The sequence below is a fragment of the Pongo pygmaeus genome, chromosome 18 (assembly GCF_028885625.2).
Source record: "Pongo pygmaeus isolate AG05252 chromosome 18, NHGRI_mPonPyg2-v2.0_pri, whole genome shotgun sequence".
NCBI classification, from domain to species: Eukaryota; Metazoa; Chordata; class Mammalia; order Primates; family Hominidae; genus Pongo; species Pongo pygmaeus.
The window spans coordinates 78,919,460-78,939,070 of NC_072391.2; the positions used below are offsets into that span (position 1 = coordinate 78,919,460).

The 19,611-nt window shown below is 50.0% G+C and overlaps 1 protein-coding gene across 4 annotated transcripts in view; it reads left to right on the forward strand.

The window, feature by feature from the left end:
- Nucleotides 1-19,611, forward strand: part of CMIP (c-Maf inducing protein) — a 269,517-nt gene that overhangs the window by 197,689 nt on the left and 52,217 nt on the right. For 3 of the 4 annotated variants that reach the window (XM_054452582.2, XM_063654131.1, XM_054452584.2), the window contains 2 exons: nucleotides 11,442-11,603; nucleotides 17,009-17,050. In XM_054452582.2, coding sequence (XP_054308557.1) covers nucleotides 11,442-11,603; nucleotides 17,009-17,050 — 204 coding nt within the window. Of the gene's footprint in view, nucleotides 1-10,585; nucleotides 10,664-11,441; nucleotides 11,604-17,008; nucleotides 17,051-19,611 lie in introns of those variants that run through there. The other variant, XM_054452585.2, reaches the window with a different exon arrangement.

Genomic DNA, 19,611 nt, shown 5'->3' on the forward strand with positions numbered 1-19,611 from the left:
GTGTGTGTCTGTCTGTGTGTGTCTGTGTCTCTCCACATGGCCTTTTTATAACGACGCCAGTCATTGGATTTAGGGCCAACTCTAATCCAGTAGGACCTCATCTTAATTTGATTATATCTGCGAAGACCCCATTTCCAAAGAAGGTCGTAGTCATAGATACTGGGCTTAGGACTTGGACATATGTTTTGGGCAGACACAGTCCAACCCACAACACCAGCTGTGTGACCTGGGCAAGGTGTGAGCCCCTCCTCTCCTCTGCAGCACGTCCACCATGAAATGAGGCTTGTAGGTGAGAACCTTGCTTCTTAGAGGGCTCAGGAACATCTGTGTCACCTGGAAGCTGCTTAATGCAGATTCCCAGGCCTTGCCCACCTCTGCTGAACTGGAATCTGCATGGTAACCAGACCCCCAGGCAATTCCTGTGCACACGAATGAGAGTTGCAGGGTAGGTGAAAGGATTTGGTGCAGGGCCTGGCCTAAAGCAGCACCTAACGCATGTTAGCCGTCAGTGCCAATTTTCATTCTCCCCACTGCCTGTTCTACCTGCAACAAATACCAAGAGCACCTTCCCTGGGTGGCTGCAGTCACTATCCAACACATCGGAGGAACAGATGAGATGTCATCCCTGCCCCCAAGCAGCTCCTAGCTCAGCGAGGAAAACAGCTACATACAATTTTTTTTTTAATGTGCTCAAACAGCATCTGCGTGATGATTGGATTTTGCCCACCGTGCAGCTGGCCTGAAGAGCCAGGTAGGATGTGGTACTCAGCTGGGAGCCTGACACCAAGGCCAGCTCATCTCCTTGCCAGCCAGGCACGTGGTTACCTAGGCAACCAGCCCATGCCGCAGAGACAGTGGAGCAGGACGCCCGCCTGAGTTCCCGCTGTTTCCCTGGAAGCGGCATTGACCACAGGAGGCCACCACCAGTGGGCACTTAGGCGTTTTCCCCTCTTGCAAACAAATTGCCCATCTCCCCAGGAGCTGGCTTTTCAGGCAGGTGTCCACCGGGCACCCAGCTGCACCAGCCTGCAACTGCCATTGGGAAACCGAGGAGGCGAGGCTCAACTCTCCAATTTAAAGGCAGCAGAAGCATTGATCAAGGCATAGAGGTGCTCAGGTTTGCCTCTCAGAGTGGCATGATGGTCACGTGCTCAGGATCCAGAGCTAGACCTGGATCCCAATTCTGCCTGGTTCTTAGTAACTGCATGACTTACCTCTCTCAGCTTCGATGTTCTCATCTGTAAAATGGGACTTACATTATACCACTCACCTCATTTCGTGGCTGGGATGATTTAAAATGTATTTATACAAAGTGCTTAGCACAGGACCTGGCCTATGGAGTGCCCTCCAGAAGCGATGGCTTTTCCGCTGTCTTGTCACTCATCATTCATCAAAACCCAGTATGCATGGTTGCTGTTCTTGGAAAATGTCAGCACTTGATATGTAGTAGCCATTATGACTGTAATGAGTAGTTTTGTTAGAATGTTCTGTGCCCTGCCTCACCCTTCAGCCAGACTGGGAGTGTGCAGGGGCTGGTTTGTCTCATCTCTGTATCATTTCCCCCACTCCCTGCCCCTCCATAGAGACAGTGCCCCACTCAGAGTAGGCGTCCCTCCACCCACCTTGAAAACATGAGTCCCGAAGGGTAAGCATTGATTAATTCATCAGTGAATTAGTTGGACCAGCAGGTAACAGAGTTCAGTAATTGTGTGGGGTAAATTGGGATCCCCTAAAAGACCCTTTACACCCTGTGCTGTCCTGTGGCAAAATTTAAACTGATTCAGTGCAGTTGAGGCACGGGAACAGGGCAAAAAGCAACAATATATGTGCATAGCAGCACTATTTGTGATAGCCTACGGTAGAGACAACCCAAGAGTTCGTCAGCGGATTAACAAATTGCCGTGTATCCGCCGGGCGCGGTGGCTCTCCTGAGGTCAGGAGTTCCAGACCAGCCTGGTCAACGTGGCGAAACCCCGTCTCTACTAAAAATACTAAAATTAGCCAGGCGTGGTGGCGGGCGCCTGTAGTCCCAGCTACTCAGGAGGCAGAGGCAGGAGAATCGCTTGAACCTGGGAGGCGGAGTTTGCAATGAGTTGAGATCGCACCACTGCACTCCAGCCTGGGTGACAGAGTGAGACTCCGTCTCGCAAAAAAAAGAAAGAAACAAATTGCAGTGTATCCATGCAGTGGACTGTTAGTCATGGAAAGGGGTGAAGCACAGCTGCCACAGCCGGATGAACCTTGAGGACGGTATGCTAAGTGGACAAAAGGCCACATTGTGTATGATTTATATGCAGTGGAAGACACATTTTAACCCACAACAGTTTTGGCAGACACAGTTCCACCCACAACACCAGCTATGTGACCTGCGCAAGGTATGAACCTCTCCTCTCCTCTGTTAACACGTCCACCTCGTAGAGGAGAGGAAGTGAGGCGTGTGGGTGAGAACCTTGCTGCTTAGAGGGCTCAAGGACATCTGTCTCACCTGGAAGCTGCTTACTGCAGATTCCCAGGCCTCATTGTGGTCACAAAAGAACACATAGTCTATGATTCCATTTATATGCAATGTTCAGAATAGGGGAATCCAGGAACAGAAAGCGGATTGGTGGTTGCCCAGGGGCTGGGGGAGAGTATAATCAGAAGTAACAGCTTAAAAGGGTTTCCTTGGAAGTGATGGAAAAATTTTGGAAATAGTGGTGGTGCTTACACCACACTGTGCTAAATGCCACTGAATTGTTCACTGTAAAAGGGTTAATGGTGGCCGGGCGCAGTGGCTCACACCTGTAATCCCAGCACTTTAGGAGGCCAAGGCAGGCAGATCATCTGAGGTCAGGAGTTCGAGACCAGCCTGGCCAACATGGTGTGAAACCCCATCTCTACTAAAAATACAAAAATTAGCCGGGTGTGGTGGTGGGCGCCTATAATCCCAGCTACTAGGGAGGCTGAGGCAGGAGAATCACTTGAACCCAGGAGGCAGAGGTTGCAGTGAGCCAAGGTCATGCCACTGCCTGGGTGACAGAGCGAGACTCTGTCTCAATAAATAAATAAATAAATAAATAAATAAATAAATAAATAAATAAGGTTAATGGTGAATTTTATGGTGTGTGAATTTTACCTCAATGAAGTAAATCTATATGTATGTGTGTATAGTGATGGCAGCCCCCTGGTGCCTCAGAGAGCCTGGTTTCTCAGGCCAGAGTGATGGGCTGTGACTGGTAAAGCCCCTGTGTGATTCCCAGAGGCACTAGGGTTGTCCCTACCAAGCCTGGGGCAAGAAAGGAATCCCAGTCAGAGAGAAAAAAAATAGTGTTCAGTCTAATCCCAGAAGCACCGTTGACCCTAAAGCCCTGACCTATAACGAAAACGAACAAAACATGCATTTACAATATTTCCTTAAAAATGAGATTTTGGGGATGTCACTTTCTAGTTAAGTTGAGTGTCTTCTCGTTATTTTATACTCCACAATTAGATTACAGATGCCCTCCGGTCATGGTGGTGCTGGTGCCCATGTGTTTCACTGGAAATGTGCACAGATAATTGGGACAGTATTGCCTCCTTCCCTGGGAAATTGTAGCCAAAGCACCGAGGCTGATTTTGTGACATGGATTGTGTGGGCTAGCAGGCATGGGGAATAAGGCCAGGGGGCTGTGTTTGACCCAGGGTGTCTCTGTGGGGAGTGCCACCAGCAGGGAGCTGAGAGGTTATGAGCAGGTTTTAGGTTGATGGTGAAGACTTGGCGGCCAAAAGGGCAGTTTGGGGGTAACACCCATGGGACAGTTATGAGGCCTGCATTATATCTGAAGGTAACGTGACAGTCTCTGATGCTCACAGGATTGAAGGGAAGCTATTCTGGAGGACTCAAGAAGGCCAAAAATGCTGCCTCCCAAGTGTCCAGTCCTCCCGGAAGCCATGGCTTGCTGGAGATAGCAAATTATTTCCTACACACTTAGCATCTGCAGCCGTAGTGAGTCTTGAATCAGGGAAGCCAGAGAAGATAACCAGCCAGTCATTCTCCCTGGGTGTGCAAGGCATAACTGGGGATATTGCACCTTGGTAGACCTTTTAAGAAAATTCCAAGGCGGGGTCCCAGTGAGATGGGGGCTTGGAGAGGGGGGTCTTCCATGGGAGGAGGTAGGCAAGGGCCCTTTCCTCGCAGTGCCACACACATACTAGACCTCAGCATCGATGGGTAGAGGCAAACACGCATGCTCCTGGGCCCGCGGGGGCGTGGTGAAAGGGACACCAAGACTTTCGGATAGCACTGCCCGACAGAGCATTCCGCAATGATGAAAACGTTCTCTATCTGCGCCAATCCGGTCACCACTAGACACAGCTGGCTACCGAGTAACTGTAATTTTACGATGTGATCAAGATGCTGGATTTGTAGTTGTATTTCATTTTAACGAAGTTCAGTGTGAGTAGCCACCTGGGGCTGGTAGCTTCTGGACTAGGCAGCTCCGCTCTAGGACCTGCACTGGAAAAAGTTTTCAAAGCTGGGCTGGGGCTTCTCTGGCTCATGTTTCCCTGTGGGGTCCTCCTCCACTCTGCAGTTCCATGGGCGCGCCCATGCAGCGTCCTCTCTTCACGACAGGTGGTGGGGAGCATGCGTGCTTGTGTGTGTACGCGCGCGAGCCCCAGAGGCTGCGGCAAGCAGCAGAGCAGCAGAGCAGCAGCCCCTGCCTGGTGCGACGTGCTTCCAGTGCATTCTGAGTCACTCCTCTCCTGGCAAGGGGCACATTCCTGCTGACTACTTGTCTCCCGTGGAGGAGCAACAGGCTCTGCTTTCCCTGGTCTGAGAACCCCGGCGTATGTGCTTGCCTCTGCCGGGAGAACAGTTGCCAGAGCGATGGCAAGTGTTGCCCAGGTAACGTCCCTTCCTTGACAAGCAGAGAGGGTGAGGACAGCGCTGGAGTGGCTGACTCTGCCAGACGGGAAGCAGGAGGCTCTGCCTGCTGTCTCTGCTTGCCGCTGGCTGGTGGGGCTTGGGCTCAGATGTGGGGAGCCCTCCTGAGTTCTGCCTCCCTGGACTACTCCTTTACAGAACTTGGTAGGTGAAAACAATCAGAGCTGCTGTTTAGCCAGGAGCTGAGCTAAGTGTTTTATATATTATCTCATGGAATAGTCACAGCAAGCCTTTGACAGTAGTTATTCTTATCCTGGATTTGCAGACAAGGAAACTGATGCAAGTAATAGACTGTAGGTTTCATGAGCACCGGGGCTTGTCTGCTTTGTTCACCACGGTTATCCTTAGTACTTAACATAGTGCTTGGCATGTCATGGTAGATCTTCATGGGATGATTGGATGGAAGGGTGAATAGATCGATGAGTGCGTGATGGAAGTATGCATGGTAGATGAGTGATGAATGGATGTTGAGGTAGGTGAAGGATGGATGGGTGGGCGGGTGGATAGTTGGGCGGGTGGATAGTTGGGCGGATGGATAGTTGGGTGGGTAGGTGAATGGTTGGATGGATAAGTAGATGGATGAATGAATGAGTGGATGGATTAATGGATGGGTGTGTGGGTGGGTGGATGGATGGATGGATGGATGGATGGATGGATGGATGGATGGATGGGTGGGTGGGTGGTTGGGCAGATGGATGGATGTGTGGGTGAATGGTAGGTGGGTGAGTAGATGATGGATGGGTGGATGGATGAAGTAGAGCTTAGATTTGATCTGGAGTCTGCTCGTGAAGCCTGTACGCTTCACCACTGAGCCATACTACCTTTGGTTTTGTCTGATAACTACCTCCCTAGGATAACATTTTTTAAAAACAGCGTTATTGAAATGGAATCCACATACCATAAAATTCACCCACTGTGAGTATACAATTCAGTGATCTTAGCAAATTTATAAAGTTGTACAGCCATCACCACAATTCAGTTTTAGAACATTTCCACCATCTTGAAAGATGCCCTCATGCTTGTTTGCAGTCTCATTCCCATTCCATGCCCCAGGCAGTGAACGTTCCACTTTCTGTCTCTGTGAAATTGCCTTTCTAGACATTTCACATGAGAGAAATCATACACTATGTCTTTCGTATCTGGCTTCTTTCCCTTAGTGTAGTGGTTATGAGGTGCATCCGTCTTGCAGCATGTGGGTAATTCAATTCTTTTTATTGCCGAATACTGTTTGGTTGAATGGCTATACCACATCTTGTTTATCCATTCATCAGTTGATGAATTTAAGTTGTTTCTGTGAAGAATGCTGCTATGGACATTCTTGGGCATGTCTTTGGAGTTTGTTTCTCTTTCTCTTGGGTAGATTTCTAGGAACAGAATGGCTGGGTCATATGATACATTTATGTATAATGTTTTAAGAAACTTTCAAACAATTTTCCAAGGTGGCTGTACCAGTTTACCTTCCCACCAGCAACACACAAGATTCCCAGTTTCTCCTCACCTTTGCCAACACTTGGCGTTGTTTGTCATTTTCTATTATAGCCATCCTCGTAGGGTGAAGTCGTATTTCTTTATGGTTTTAGCTTGCATTTTCCTGAGGGCTAATGACATTGAGCATCTTTTTTGCATGCTTACTCCTAGGCTGGAATTTGACTTTTAAAGCCAGAGCTTGGCAAACTTTTTTCTATAAAGGGCCAGATAGCAAATATTTGGGGCTTTGTGGGCCAAGTTCGATTTCTGTTGCATATTCTGTGCTTATTTTCCATCACAACTCCTACAGTTTGTGAGACCATTCTTGGTTTCATCGAGCAAAAACAGGCAGGGGGCTGGGTTTCACCGCATGCTATAGTTCACCAACCCTGCTCTAAGTCAGCCCGTTTCTGTGAAAACACCAGGTCATGTGCCCAGCCACAGAACAGTTCCAAGGCCCCTGTGTACTCCCCACTTCAGAGGAATCCAGTGGCCTGTGGGGTCCATGCCAGACAAACCACCAGGCCACCCACCCCACCTGGGAAAGCACGCTCAGCGGGAAGACCATATTGCAAAGCTGAGGGCCAGCCTCCAGGGAGCCTGAAGCAGGGATTCCGGAGGCGTCCCTGTCCCAGCTCCACCATGATTCATCACCTGATGAGCGCATCAGAGTTCCTGGGATGTGGCATGCTAATTTATCACCTAGGGAGGAGGGACAGGGCCCTGTTGATCCTGGACAGGTATCCCTCATCCCTGTGGCCATCCTGACCTGGGGCTCAGAGCCTCTTCTAGGAACAGGGGCCTGCCTGCAGCCCACACCCACAGCGCTGTAGCCCACCCTCCCCCTGCACCCACAGCGCCGTAGCCCACCCTCCCCCTGCACCCACAGCGCCGTAGCCCACCCTCCCCCTGCCGCTTCCACCACCTTCTAGTTACCTGGCCTCCACTCTCAGAGCCTCGTGGGCTTGTTTCTGGATCTTGTCCCTACGTCACCAAGCATTCTTGACACTTCTTCAGGATCTCTTGGCAAATCTGATATCCTCTTCACCCGACCCTGCTGGCCCTCACTGATGTGATGGCAAGAGCTTTGCAGTGGCCAGAGCCAGTTTTCACTCCTGAATTGTCCCTTTCTAGCTGCTTGACTCTGGGCAAGTCTCTTGACCTCTCGGGGCCATGATAGGCTTCTGTGCAGAGAACACCAACAATCCTCTGGCAGAAGCTGCAGCTGGCCACCCCCTCAGCATCACGTGAGGGCTGCCGGCTGTGCACCATGAACACTTGTGACCCTGCACAAGCGCATGCTTTTTTCTGACTGTGGGATCACTTTGGCCTGGGCACACGGGCAGTCAGAAGCCCTGAAGAGTTGGCCGGGAGCAGTGGCTCTCGCCTGTAATCCCAGCACTTTGGGAGGCCGAGGCAGGTGGATCACGTGAGATCAGGAGTTCAAGACCAGCCTGGCCAACATGGTGAACCCCATCTCTACTAAAAATACAAAAATTAGCTGGGCATGGTGGTGCACACCTGTAATCCCAGCTACTTGGGAGGCTGAGGCAGAAGAATGACTTGAACCTGGGAGGTGGAGATTACAGTAAGCTGAGATCTCACCACTACACTCCAGCCTGAGTGACAGAGCAAGACTCTGTCTCAGGAAAAAAAAAAAAAAAAAAAAAGCCCTGAAGAGTTTAGGGAGCTAATGGACAAATGGCCGGCTCCCTCACTCTTTAGGAACGTCACCTCTGAGTGTGATCTGCACTGTCCCCTAGAGCCCCCAGCAGGAGTGAGCCCTCATTGCCCATATCATGTGCTTGACAGTGCCCTGTTTATTGACCGTCTTCTCTTCCCCGTCTCACTTCCCCACTCTCCCCACCAGTATTTCCTGCCGTTCCCTCTCAGATCAGTAAGCCATTTGCGCTCAGTCCCTTGTCTCGGGGTCCTCCCTATGACAAGCCCCCAACTCATGGGATACTGTGAGGGTTGAGTGGGATAAAGCTCATAAGAGCTAGCACTGTGCCTGGCACATGGTATGTCCTCATGACATGTTAGCCCTTGGTACAAGCCCTGGGACCTTCTGGCTCTGAATACAGCCTCTGCAGACTCTCCCATGGATGCCTGTGAAGCAAGGGCTTGGGCCCTCCCAGGAAAGCTGTTGTCCTCCCCGCTCGAAGGAGGGGAGCTGTGGATGAGCTGAGGCTGGGTGCACCGACCCCGAGGGCTCGTCTCTGAAACTGCATTGATGCCAGCGTTGCCCGCTGGGCCCTGCTATGCCTCAGACTGGTCACCCCTGCATCTTGAGTGGCATCTGTGTGTGGAGAACAGGAGATTGTACTCACGGCCACCCACCTCAGGGCTGGTTGTATTTTGCAAAGTTTAAATGAGACTTCGCTGGAATGATGTTCACCAAATATTAATGGTGGCTATTTCTGGGTTGTGGGATTTTTGAGGTCTTTTAAAACTTATCCTCTTCTTTGTGCTTTTCAGTACAGTTTAGATTTTTTTGCAATGAGCATGCATCATCTTTACCGAAAGAATGAAGTCATTAATCTTTCAAAAGTAAATAATGTGCAGCTGATCAGAAGAGTCCACTTAGAGCCCAGACTCCATGCAAATCTGCAATCTGCTGTGGGAAGACACGGGTGTGGATCGCTGTGGTTTGCTTTGGGGCCTGATATAGGGTGGATTTTGTGTGATCATTTCATGGTCTTTTAAAAATTAAACAGTTCTCTGGGTACAAACTAAAACCGCAGACTCTAAAGCTCAAAGGAGCATTCATCCTCTGGAGCGGGTAGGGTTCTTGCTTCAGACATGTTGTGTTTTGCACAGATTTCGTTGTGCTGTTCAGGCAGCGCATCCTGCTCACAGCACTAGGACAGGGCGGCTTCGGTTGACAGTAACTAGGAAGGAGGCTGGTTATGGTTCCAGAGACATCTCAGTGGACAGGGTGCGTCTTGTCATTAATGAAGTTCAGCCAGTAGTCACTGTCACCATCATCAACATCAACAGCATGTTTACTCTTCACTGTACACTCACCCCCGACAACTTGCCACGCATTTCTTCCTGTCCTCATAGGGTCTCCAGTGGCTGGCAAGTGAATGTTCCTGGTCTTTGCCCTCCCACTGCCTGGGGAATGGTAGGCTGCCTTGGCCTCCTCTGCTCTGCTGGGCCTATGAGAAGAGCTGATCTCTTTCTAATTCTTGATGCGCAGTGGGTGAATGGGCAAAGAACAGTAAGACCAGGTGCTGGAAGGAGGAGAGAAAGGTGGGCAGGTGGGTAGATGAAAGAACTAGAGAGAAGGAGAAAGAAGGAGCAGAGAGAGGAGAAGGGAGAGATGACGGAAAAGATTTGGGGTGATGGGCGGGGGGAATGAAAACCGTCTTTGGTGCGAGTTCATGGGGGCGACACCAGTGGCAATGAGTATATCAGAGGCCCCAGAAAATCATGGGGTGCGGGAAAATAATGGAGAGGAGGAAGATGGGTTGCCGTATTGGCCTAGGTTTTACGTTTCATCTCCTTCAGTTTTTCAAGAGACAGATTCAGTCTCAGCGTTCCTTTTTGTTACTCTTGGCTGTTTTATCTGGACTTGGCTTTTGAATGTGGCTCCATAGAGTGGACCACATGGGTCCAGGATGGGTCAGGGTTACAGATTGAAAGAGGTGCCGGTATTTTCAAGCCTGACTTACAGAACAGGACCCTAAGGCTCAGAAGATGAGAGTTTTCTAGGAAGAACCAGATCTTTGCAACTCAGGTCCACCTCCCGTCCCACCAGTGTGCCTCACCGACAGCAGTAACCGTTCCACTTGGCATGGAATGTGTCCCCCAGATACTTCCTTGATAGCGGTGGGTCCCAAGACCACTTGATAATTCCTAGCTCAGAAACTAAGCAGTCAGGGAGGCTCTGGCAGCTTGTAGGTTTCTGTTTGAGCCTTAGCGGTCAGCAAGGGACCCTCCTCACCCCCCTTCTCTTTCTGACTTTGGCTCAGAGATTGTGACATGTCACCCCAGCTGGCTGCTGGCACGGTAACACTAAAATTAGGCTCTCCCTAAGGAGCAGAGCACTTAATGAAGGAGTTCATCCAGTTGGAAAGTCTCTCAAGCAGGCCGGGTGCAGTGGGGCAGGCAGCTGCAAAGGCGGGAGCCGGGGCGGGGGTGGAGGGAGTGCTTGGCCCAGACCTCCGCCTTCCGAGGGCCTCCGTTTCCATGATGTCAGAGAGGCGGAACTAACTCTGCCTCAAATCCAGGGAGGCAGCAGCCCCTGCCCCAACCGCTCTCTGGCTTCGACACAGCACTCAAGCAAAGGTGAGAGCACTCTTGTCTTCCTGGCCAGGTGGATGTGGAGGGCAGCGCTGGATTTCTGGGGGGAGCATTCCAGGTTTAGTCCCTACCTTGCTGGAGTTTAATTCCTGGCCTTAATCCTGTCTGTCGTGTTCCCTAGCTGACTACCTGTCTTCAAGCAACCTCTTGGGATTGACATAGGCGGAAACAGTGCCTTCAACTCAGAGAAAGCCCCTTTGTGGACTGACCATTCCCACTCTTACTGCACTTGAATCCTTGGGGAATGAGTTTGGCTGAAGATATGATCTGAAAGAGAAGTGACTTCCCCATTTTCTTTTTTGAGTCATTGGAAACTGTGTGGAGACAATGTAGTATGGTGGTGAGGGTGCTGGCTTGAGAGTCAGAACCCATGTTTCTGTCTCAGCTCTGCCAACTCTAGAGCCCTGGGCAGATTTTCTCACCTCTTGTGTACCTCGGTTTCCTCATCCTTTTAGCAAAAACAAAAACAAAAAAACAGGAAAAAAGAAAAAGGTCATCTATCAAGGATTATCATCGGGGCGAAGTGAGCCTGTGTGGGAAATGAGTCTAGTGTCAGGAGGCCTGGCTGCAAACGCACCCTGTGACTTTGGATGAGACCTTTCCTCTCTCGGGGTGTCAGTTTCCTTATAAACGGGGACTGGGCCAAGTTGGCAGTTTCTCAGGGCCCTTTTCACCCTAACCCATCTGATTCTTTGATTGTCTTCCATCTTCTGCCTTCCTTACATGAGTAACATGTTGCTGTCTCTTTATCTGTTTCAACCAGAAAAAGATTTACAAATATAAGAAAGTGCTGAGTAACCCAAGCCGCTGGGAAGTTGTCTTGAAAGAGATCCGGACCCTGGTGGACATGGCCCTGACATCCCCCCTGCAGGATGACTCCATCAACCAGGCCCCGCTGGAAATTGTCTCGAAACTGCTCTCAGAGGTAAAACCCCTCCCCTGGACCCCTTTACATTGTTTGCCTTTCCCTCCACCGATCACCGGCTCCATGCCAAGCAGCACGCACAGGCAGAGCTCCATGTGGGCTGTGTTGTCGCCCTGCTGCCGAAGGAGGTGAGCAGTTGCCCACCCAGCCGTGTGTGGGAGTTGGAGAGGGAGGCTTGCCCCAGCTGCTTCCAGCTGCGCTGTCTGGGGATTGTAGGCACGGAAGAGGAGGTGTTGCCCCGTGCAGTGAGAGCCAGTAGTCCCAGCCCCATCTCTGTCTTCCCCTAGCAGTGGCCCACATGAGCTCCACGGGTCCAGGGGGATTCACCTTTCTGCCCTCGTCACCCCACAAAGCCTGTAGATGTGCTCTGTTTAATTTAAACACCATTTTAAAAATCAGGAGATTTCACAGTACAGTGGGAATTTCCAGGTTCTCTTTAAAAACAATCAGAAAATCCAGCCACAGTTTGCAGCTGGTGCTACCTGATGCCACCCGTCGGCTGGGCCTCCTGTGCCATCTGCTTTGCTGGCCTCCTGGCATGTTGAATGTGTGCTTTGTGCCAGGCACCATCTGGGAATTCAAGCAAAGACAAGCCCCCTACCCCCCTGGAGCTTGTGTCCCGGCAGGGGAGACAGGCAGTGAACAATGAAACTCATCAGCGAGTCTGTCCCGCTGTTGGTTAGGCAGAAGGCGCTTCGGAAATGTGCTTCTTTCTGTTTTCCGTTTCAGGTGCTATTCTAGGCGCTTTACAAATATTAATACTGCTCTCGTTTATTTGCTCACCTGGCCCTCTGGGAACACTGGAGTTGATGACTCCTGATTTAAACTGTGCACGGCCACCAGAGTGATGCTTCTGTCCCCCTCCCCTGACAGTGATACCCCCGGTCCTGAGTCACCCCCGTCAAGCTCCCATGCAAGTGCCCGGCTACCTGGAGCCCTCCCCTGTCTCTGCAGGCCCAGGCTGGCCGCTGACCGTGGGACAGGGGCCTGCTACTGGCCCTCCGTGTCTGTGGAGTAGAGAAGGTCCCTCATTCTAGGAGGAGGCGAGGTGGGAGGTAGAAAGTAGGTGGCAGTGACAGTCTCAGGCAGAGGGACAGAGGTCAGAGGTGTTGTCCTCAGTTGGGAGACCAGCATCATTCCAAGAGGAGTAAAAACCCAGGCTGGGAAATGAATCTCAGAGTGGCTGGAATTCTGAGGCCGGGTGCTGGATGTCCAGCCCCAGGTACAGGCTTCTCATCTGGAGAAGGGGTCCCTGCTCACCTGTAGTAAGCCAGGCAGGTGCCAGGTGCCACCCAATCTGGAGTGCAGTGGCGTGACAGCTCACTGCAACCTCCGCCTCCTGGGTTCAAGCAGTTCTCCTGCCGCAGCCTCCCAAGTAGCTGAGATACAGGCGTGTGCCACCATGCCCAGCTAATTTTTTTGTATTTTTAGTAGAGACAAGGTTTCACCATGTTGGCCAGGCTGGTCTTGAACTCCTGACCTCAAGTGGTCCATCTGCCTTGGCCTCCCAAAGTGAGACAGCCTCTCTTTTAAAACTCACATTCTCTCTGAAAGATGGGCCTTTCTGTCTTCACTTCTCAGATGAGGAAATTGAGGCCCAGTGATAATGAGTGACCTGCCCAACTCACATGGCAAGTTTGTAATGGAGCTAGAAGCTCCACCTTAAAGTTGCCAAGTGCTTTTGAGACCAACTTGTCCACCACTTCAGCGCCACCAGGCTCAACCACCACCACACCCTTATTAAATCAGGGCAGTGCTGAGGGCAGCAGACGTGCCCCATTGCCGGCCTCGGGCAAGATTTTTTTCCCCTCTCACATGTGCTTCAGGTGACCGCATGACTGTTGGCCTTCACATCCCTCCTTGGGCTTTTTATTTTAATTTTTTTTTTAATTACGAATGGGGTCTCACTGTGTTGCCCAGGTTGGTCTCAAACTCCTGGGCTCAAGTGATCCTCCCACCTTGGCCTCCCAAAAGTGCTGGGATTATAGGCATGAGCCACCACGCCTAGGTCCAGACACCTGGCTGAGGGCGCTTCTTGGGCTTTAAAGTAAAAATCTCAAAGGCAGCTGACCCCTAAGTGCTAGGATGGAGGAATAAAGATATTTAAAGTAGGAAAATGGAAGAAGTTTCCATGTGCTTTGAAGCTACTGTGTCAGGCAAGGAGTCGGCATTACTCACCCTACTTTACTGAAGAGAGCTGACATTTAGGGACAGAGCTGGGACTCCAGCCCAGGCTGCCTGACCCAGCATCCACTCATGCATACTGTGCAGTGGTCACTTTGATGGCCCTTAGACCTCCCCAGTTTCTCCCAAGGACCCTGCAAGGTAAGTATTAAAATGTACAGAGGAGTAACCAGGGGTGCTGAGAGGTTAAGTAGCTTACACAGGGCCAGTCAGATTAAGTGTTGGGCCAGGACCCTCGCCCGGGTCTGCCCAATGGCGAAGGTTATGCCCCTGCACATAGATGTGACATAAACCTGGGCTGGTAGAGACTTTTTGGCAAGTATGTAACTACGTAGTTTAAGAGTGCATGTTATAGGGTCGGAAGAACCTTGTCCTGCCCTCAGTAGCTGGGTAGCCTTGGACAAGTTGCTAGGCCTCTCTGTGCCCAGTTGTTTTCTGTAAATTGGGTCTGAGACGAGTACCTATTTCATAGAATTGAGGATGCGATGCTCTCATATGCATAAAGTGCTTGGCACTGTGCCTAACTTGCAAGGGCCTTTGATACATGGCCACATTTTCATTGTCATAAGGGATGTCTGTGGTCTGAACCCCGTAAGCACCCTCAGCCAGGCGTCTGGAGCTAGTAGCTGGAAAAACAAACATCTGCCTTCGACCTCCGTGCCCTGTTTTGGGGCTGGGTCCTTTCTCTGTTCTGTTTACCCAAGTTGTTTGCAAGGCCTCCTCTGGAGAGGTTCCAGGCATCACTAGACCAACCAGAAAGTGGAAGGATCTGGAGGGAGCAGGCAGAGGGGCATCGTGGAGGGAGCTGTTAAGGACGCAAAACAGTTCCGAGAAAGAACTGTCCGTCCACCAGCAAAGCAAAGCTGGCTGTCCCCACCCTCCCAGGCCTTTGTTGAGTTGCGTGTAAAGTAGCCGCTTAGCTTGAGAGTCAAGTGTTCCCTCTAATGCAGTGGCTATTAGTGGACATGCTCTACCGGGGGTGGAAAATGGCCCTGGTGGAGAGAAGGCTCCCTGTAGAATGCATGGGCTGCCCCGTGACTGGGACAAAGGAAATGGTGTCCGTGGTCACCAAAGCCTTCCTGGAAAGGTGCGTGGGTGGGGGCGAGGGATGGATGTGTCGAGCTGCCCTTGGCAGCCCAAAATAAGGAACTGCTTCTTGGATGGGTAGTGGAGCACTATAGCTCAGTGGCAGGAAATATAGATTTTAGAGTCAGGACAGATGGGTTCATATCCTCACTCCACCCCCTATTACCCTGCACCTGCTGGTCACTGCATCCCATCAGTCTTAGGCAGCTGATCAGTCAATGGGGTAGTAGAGAACCTGTCATAATCAAAAGAAATTGGTGGCATGAGCAAAACAAAGCTCTTACACAGTGCCTGAGGCATAGAGACCTCATCAGCAGTCATAAGGAGAGACCAAGGCCAGGCTTCTCCCCAAGGCTGAAAAGTGACTGATAGTTAATAATCTACCATAAACAGGCTGCTCAAACTCCACTCATATCCACTAGAGAAAAAAAGCGTGTTCAGATCCAAAAAACATCCTTTCACATGCCTGGATTCTAGGTATCTTGGGTCCGACCTCATCTAGGTCAGGACGTCTCATGGAGACCGGTAGAGACTCATGTTGTTGAGATGCTGACCTGGCTTCACAGCCTCCCGCAGCCCTCGGGAGCCAGCTTATTGGGCAAAAGCAAATTCATAGCTCGCAAGCTTTTCTTTTGCCTTGGCTGCTGTAAACACATTAGATACCCCCATATGCCTTAAGCCTGTCCAGGTGGTGGGAGCCATGGGGCTCTGTCTAGAACCAGAACAATCGATCTTGCCAACACTGTTCAAATGAGGGGTCTCTTTACAAGCAGCCAATGTGGCTCTTTCAGGAAATATGAATTGGCACCACTGTGTGTCCACCAAAACAGACAAGCAAAGGAGAACACACCACGAAACTAGCAAGAAAGAAAGGTGGGCATTTTTGAGTTTTCCTGTGATTCCTTGGTTATGGCACAGCCGTCTCTTTCCTTGTTCAAGTACTCACAGATGGCGGCACAGGTCGAGCATCTCTAGTCCTGAAACCTGAAATGCTCCAAAGTCCAAAACTTTCTTTTTTAGAGACAGTCTTGCTCTGTCGCCCAGGCTGGAGTGTGGTGGCACGATCTCGGCTCACTGCAGCCTCCGCCTTTTGGGTTCAAATGTTTCTCCTGCCTCAGCCTCCCGAGTAGCGAGTACCATGCCCAGATAATTTTTTGTTTTTTTTGTAGAGACGGGGTTTCGCCATGTTGGCCAGGCTGATCTTGAACCCCTGGCCTCAAGCAATCCACCCTCCTCAGCCTCCCAAAGTGCTGGGATTACAGTCGTGAGCCACCGTGCCTGGCCAAAAGTCCGAAACTTTCTGAGCATCAACATGACACTCAAAGGAAACGTTCATTGGAGAGTTTCAGGTTTTGGATTCTCAGACTAGGATGCTCAACTGGTTAAGTATAATGCAGATATTCCAAAATTAAAAAAAAAAAAAAAGGAAATCCAAAACACATGTTCCCAAGCATTTCAGTAAGGGATGTTCAACCTGTAACAGTTACCAGTTATTTAAGAAAAGTCCAGATTGGGAAGGAAACAGGACCCCTAAAATTTCAGCAAATGTATTCCATTCAACCTAATTATGTTTTTGCAAGTCAGTTGCTAGAATTTGAATTCAGCTAAAACATCTCGGGCCCACTCACGGAACTTCATGTTCCTTGGGAACTTAGTTTGAGAAGCACTGAAATCATATACGTGTTACTCCTAAAAGGCTGCCTGGCACAGATTAGGACTCTTGAAAGGTCTGTTTCTTTACATACTTGTTATGAACCTGCCTTCTGGCTTCTAAGCAGTTTCACTTTGACAAGGGCCAGATCCTCTCCCAACAGCCTATTGAGGTTACTGGAAGCCCCGTTGACCGAAGCAGGAACTGAGTCTCCCCCAGACTCGACTCACTCAAGGTCACATAACTCAAGCCCCGAAACAGGGACAAGAACTCAGTTCTCCCTGCCCCAGAACCGTACTTTCTCCCCTTTCCGACCTTGCCCCTTGAGGGTGTTCTAATCTGTTTAATTAAGAAAAAATGACAGTGACAGTTGGTCTGTGACGCTGAAGATGTTTCGAAACTGTGGATCTTGAAATGCAAATACTCGTTTTCTTAATTTTCTTTTGTTTTGTTTTCCTCCTGCTGTCTCTGTTCAATCCTTTAGAACACAAACTTGACCACCCAGGAGCATGAAAACATCATTGTGGTAAGTTCCTCTCGAACACGCTCCCTCCACCCACCTCCGCCTCCTGGAGCCTACAACCCTTTTCCTGGTTTGGGGTAATTCTGGCGCCTGCGTAATCCACCAGCATCTGGCCTTGCTCCGTTTTGTCTTTTCTAGCAAGCCGGACGCACCTCCCTCTGCCTTTGCATATTTCAGAGCCCCAGTTGATGGGAGAGGGAGTGTAATTATCTGTCTTTGAGGTGTGTAGCAAATGTATCATAATCGCCTCCTCCTTCCTGCGTCTGCCTAGGGAGTTGAAGGCAGGAGATGGCAGAGACCATATAATTTATTCAGAGGCATCACCCCATTAGCTGAAAGGTAAACGTTCTCTCTCCTGCCCCAGGACATGTCTCCCAATTAATCCACAAATAGAACTTGGATTTAATTCCCTGTGATACATAAAGTGAGATGCTATTTTCTGGGACTCTACCATGATGTAAGCATTTTTGAGGTAAAATATCTTCCTGGATGACTTTTAGCTATGAAACCTAACTCTCACTTGAGAGAAGAAAGAAATGAAATTGCACCTGCTAGATGGTAAGCACCATGCTATGTATTTGAATCCACAGATAACCTAGTCCCCAAGGAGTTCATCATCTATTGTAGGAAGACAAAAGTGATCACCGCAAAAAATAGAGACATTGAGTGCAGAGAGTAAGTAGAGTGATAAACTCCCCTGGGAAAGGAGCCAGAAAGCTTCCTGGAGGCAGTGATATCTGAGCTGGGTTTTGAAGGATCAATAGGAGTTTTCCAGGTGGCAAAACGGGATAAAAGCATCCCAGAGAGAAGAAACAAAATGTGCAAGAGGACGAAGATTTAAAGCAACGTAGTGTGTTCTGGAAGCTTCAGCATTGCTGGAGCATAAAGCATAAGGAAATGAGAAGCAGGCAGATGGGAGATGAAATAGAAGCAAGAGGCAGAGCCTTTTGTGCCCAGGAGAAGGGACCTTGGAACTAACCTGCCTGGATGTCTCCTGGCTGCAAGGTACAGAACAAGAGGAGCATCAGTCACTAGGCCCCTCAGGCTCCTCTAGCCGAATCAGGGCCTTGGGGGACCCACTCAGTCGGCCCTGGCAAGCCTAGGTGGTTACTGTATGCACAAAATGAGGTGAGCCCCAGGCCTTTGATTGTGGAGAGTCAAGGCAGCAGCTTCTGCCTTTGCTGTCAGCTCCAGTGTCTGGTACGTAGTCGGCCCTCAGTGAGTGTTTGCTAACAGTATAGAGGTTTTCTCCGTTCTCTCACCTGGACTATCCATTGCCTTCTCTTGCCAGAACAGGAGGACAAGTCAACCTGGGCACCCCCAATCACTCACCACCACCTTTTTCTGGCGTAGTATTAATTCATCAATTCATTTAACGAACTTTGCTGAGCATGTGAGTCTGACTATGTGCCAGACACAGATAGAGAGCTGGACAAGACTTGAGGACTGAATGTGTGCTGAGAGAACCTGGCGGGTCAACAGATAATATAAAAATAACATGGCCAAGGGCTGAGGTTTGTTCTGGGTGTTAGAGGGGGTGCAGAGGATAGGTACTTAACCTCTGTCAGGGAGGGTCCTGGGAGGATGATGGTGGAGGACTTCCAGGAGGAGGTGACCAAGCTGAATCTTAAAGGATAGATAGGAGAATGTAAGGTAAACGGAGCAAGCTGGGGAAGGCAGTCCAGGCAGGGGGACTTAATGTGCAAAGGCAAAGTGGTAAGACAGGCTACTGCAGAACCGGGAGCAAGCATGAGAGCCGGAAGGAGGTACTGCCTTCCTCTCCCTGCCAGCAACACCTGTGAGTCCCATTGAGTGCCTGGAAGCCCTGGATGGAGGACGAGGGCTTGCATTCAGGACAAGCCTGGGAAAGAAATTTTGATCTGAGAAATCCAGGCTGCATTTATCCAGCTAATGTGGCTGAACTGAACACTTAATTGGGTCGGGTTGAGCTTCCCGGCTCAGCAGGAATGCCTGAGAACAGGAAAGAATTTGATCTGAGGGTCTGACCCTCACCCCTGCGTTTTACAGCCTCCCCTTCCAGCATTCTTTTATTACTATTGCTGTTGTCATTATTATGACGCCTTCTGGAGCCTCCTTTCATTCCAACAGTTACATCCTCTTATTTGCCCTATTGGCAATTAGTCTTCTCCCGACATGCTTGGTAGTTTTTTATGGGCTAATTTTTCTACCATAGCTTGAGTTAGTTTTGTTCATTCCATTGGCCAGGCAATAGTAACTGTTGTTGGTCATGGACCAGGAGTCCAAACCCCCGCTGTGGTCCAGCTCACTATGGAAGGCGCTCACCATGGTGGTGAAGAACATGAGCTGAATCTAGGTTCAAGTTCAGAATCGAGTTCAGACCCAGACCCCAGCCATACTAGCTGTGACAGAACTTTAATTTTACTTAAAATATCATTTTGCAAGTATTTCTTTTTTCTTTTTTTTTTTTTTTTTGAGACAGAGTCTCACTCTGTCACCCAGGCTAGAGTGCAGTGGCACGAACTCGGCTCACTAAAACTCCGCCTCCTAAGTTCAAGTGATTCTCCTGCCTCAGCCTCCCGAGT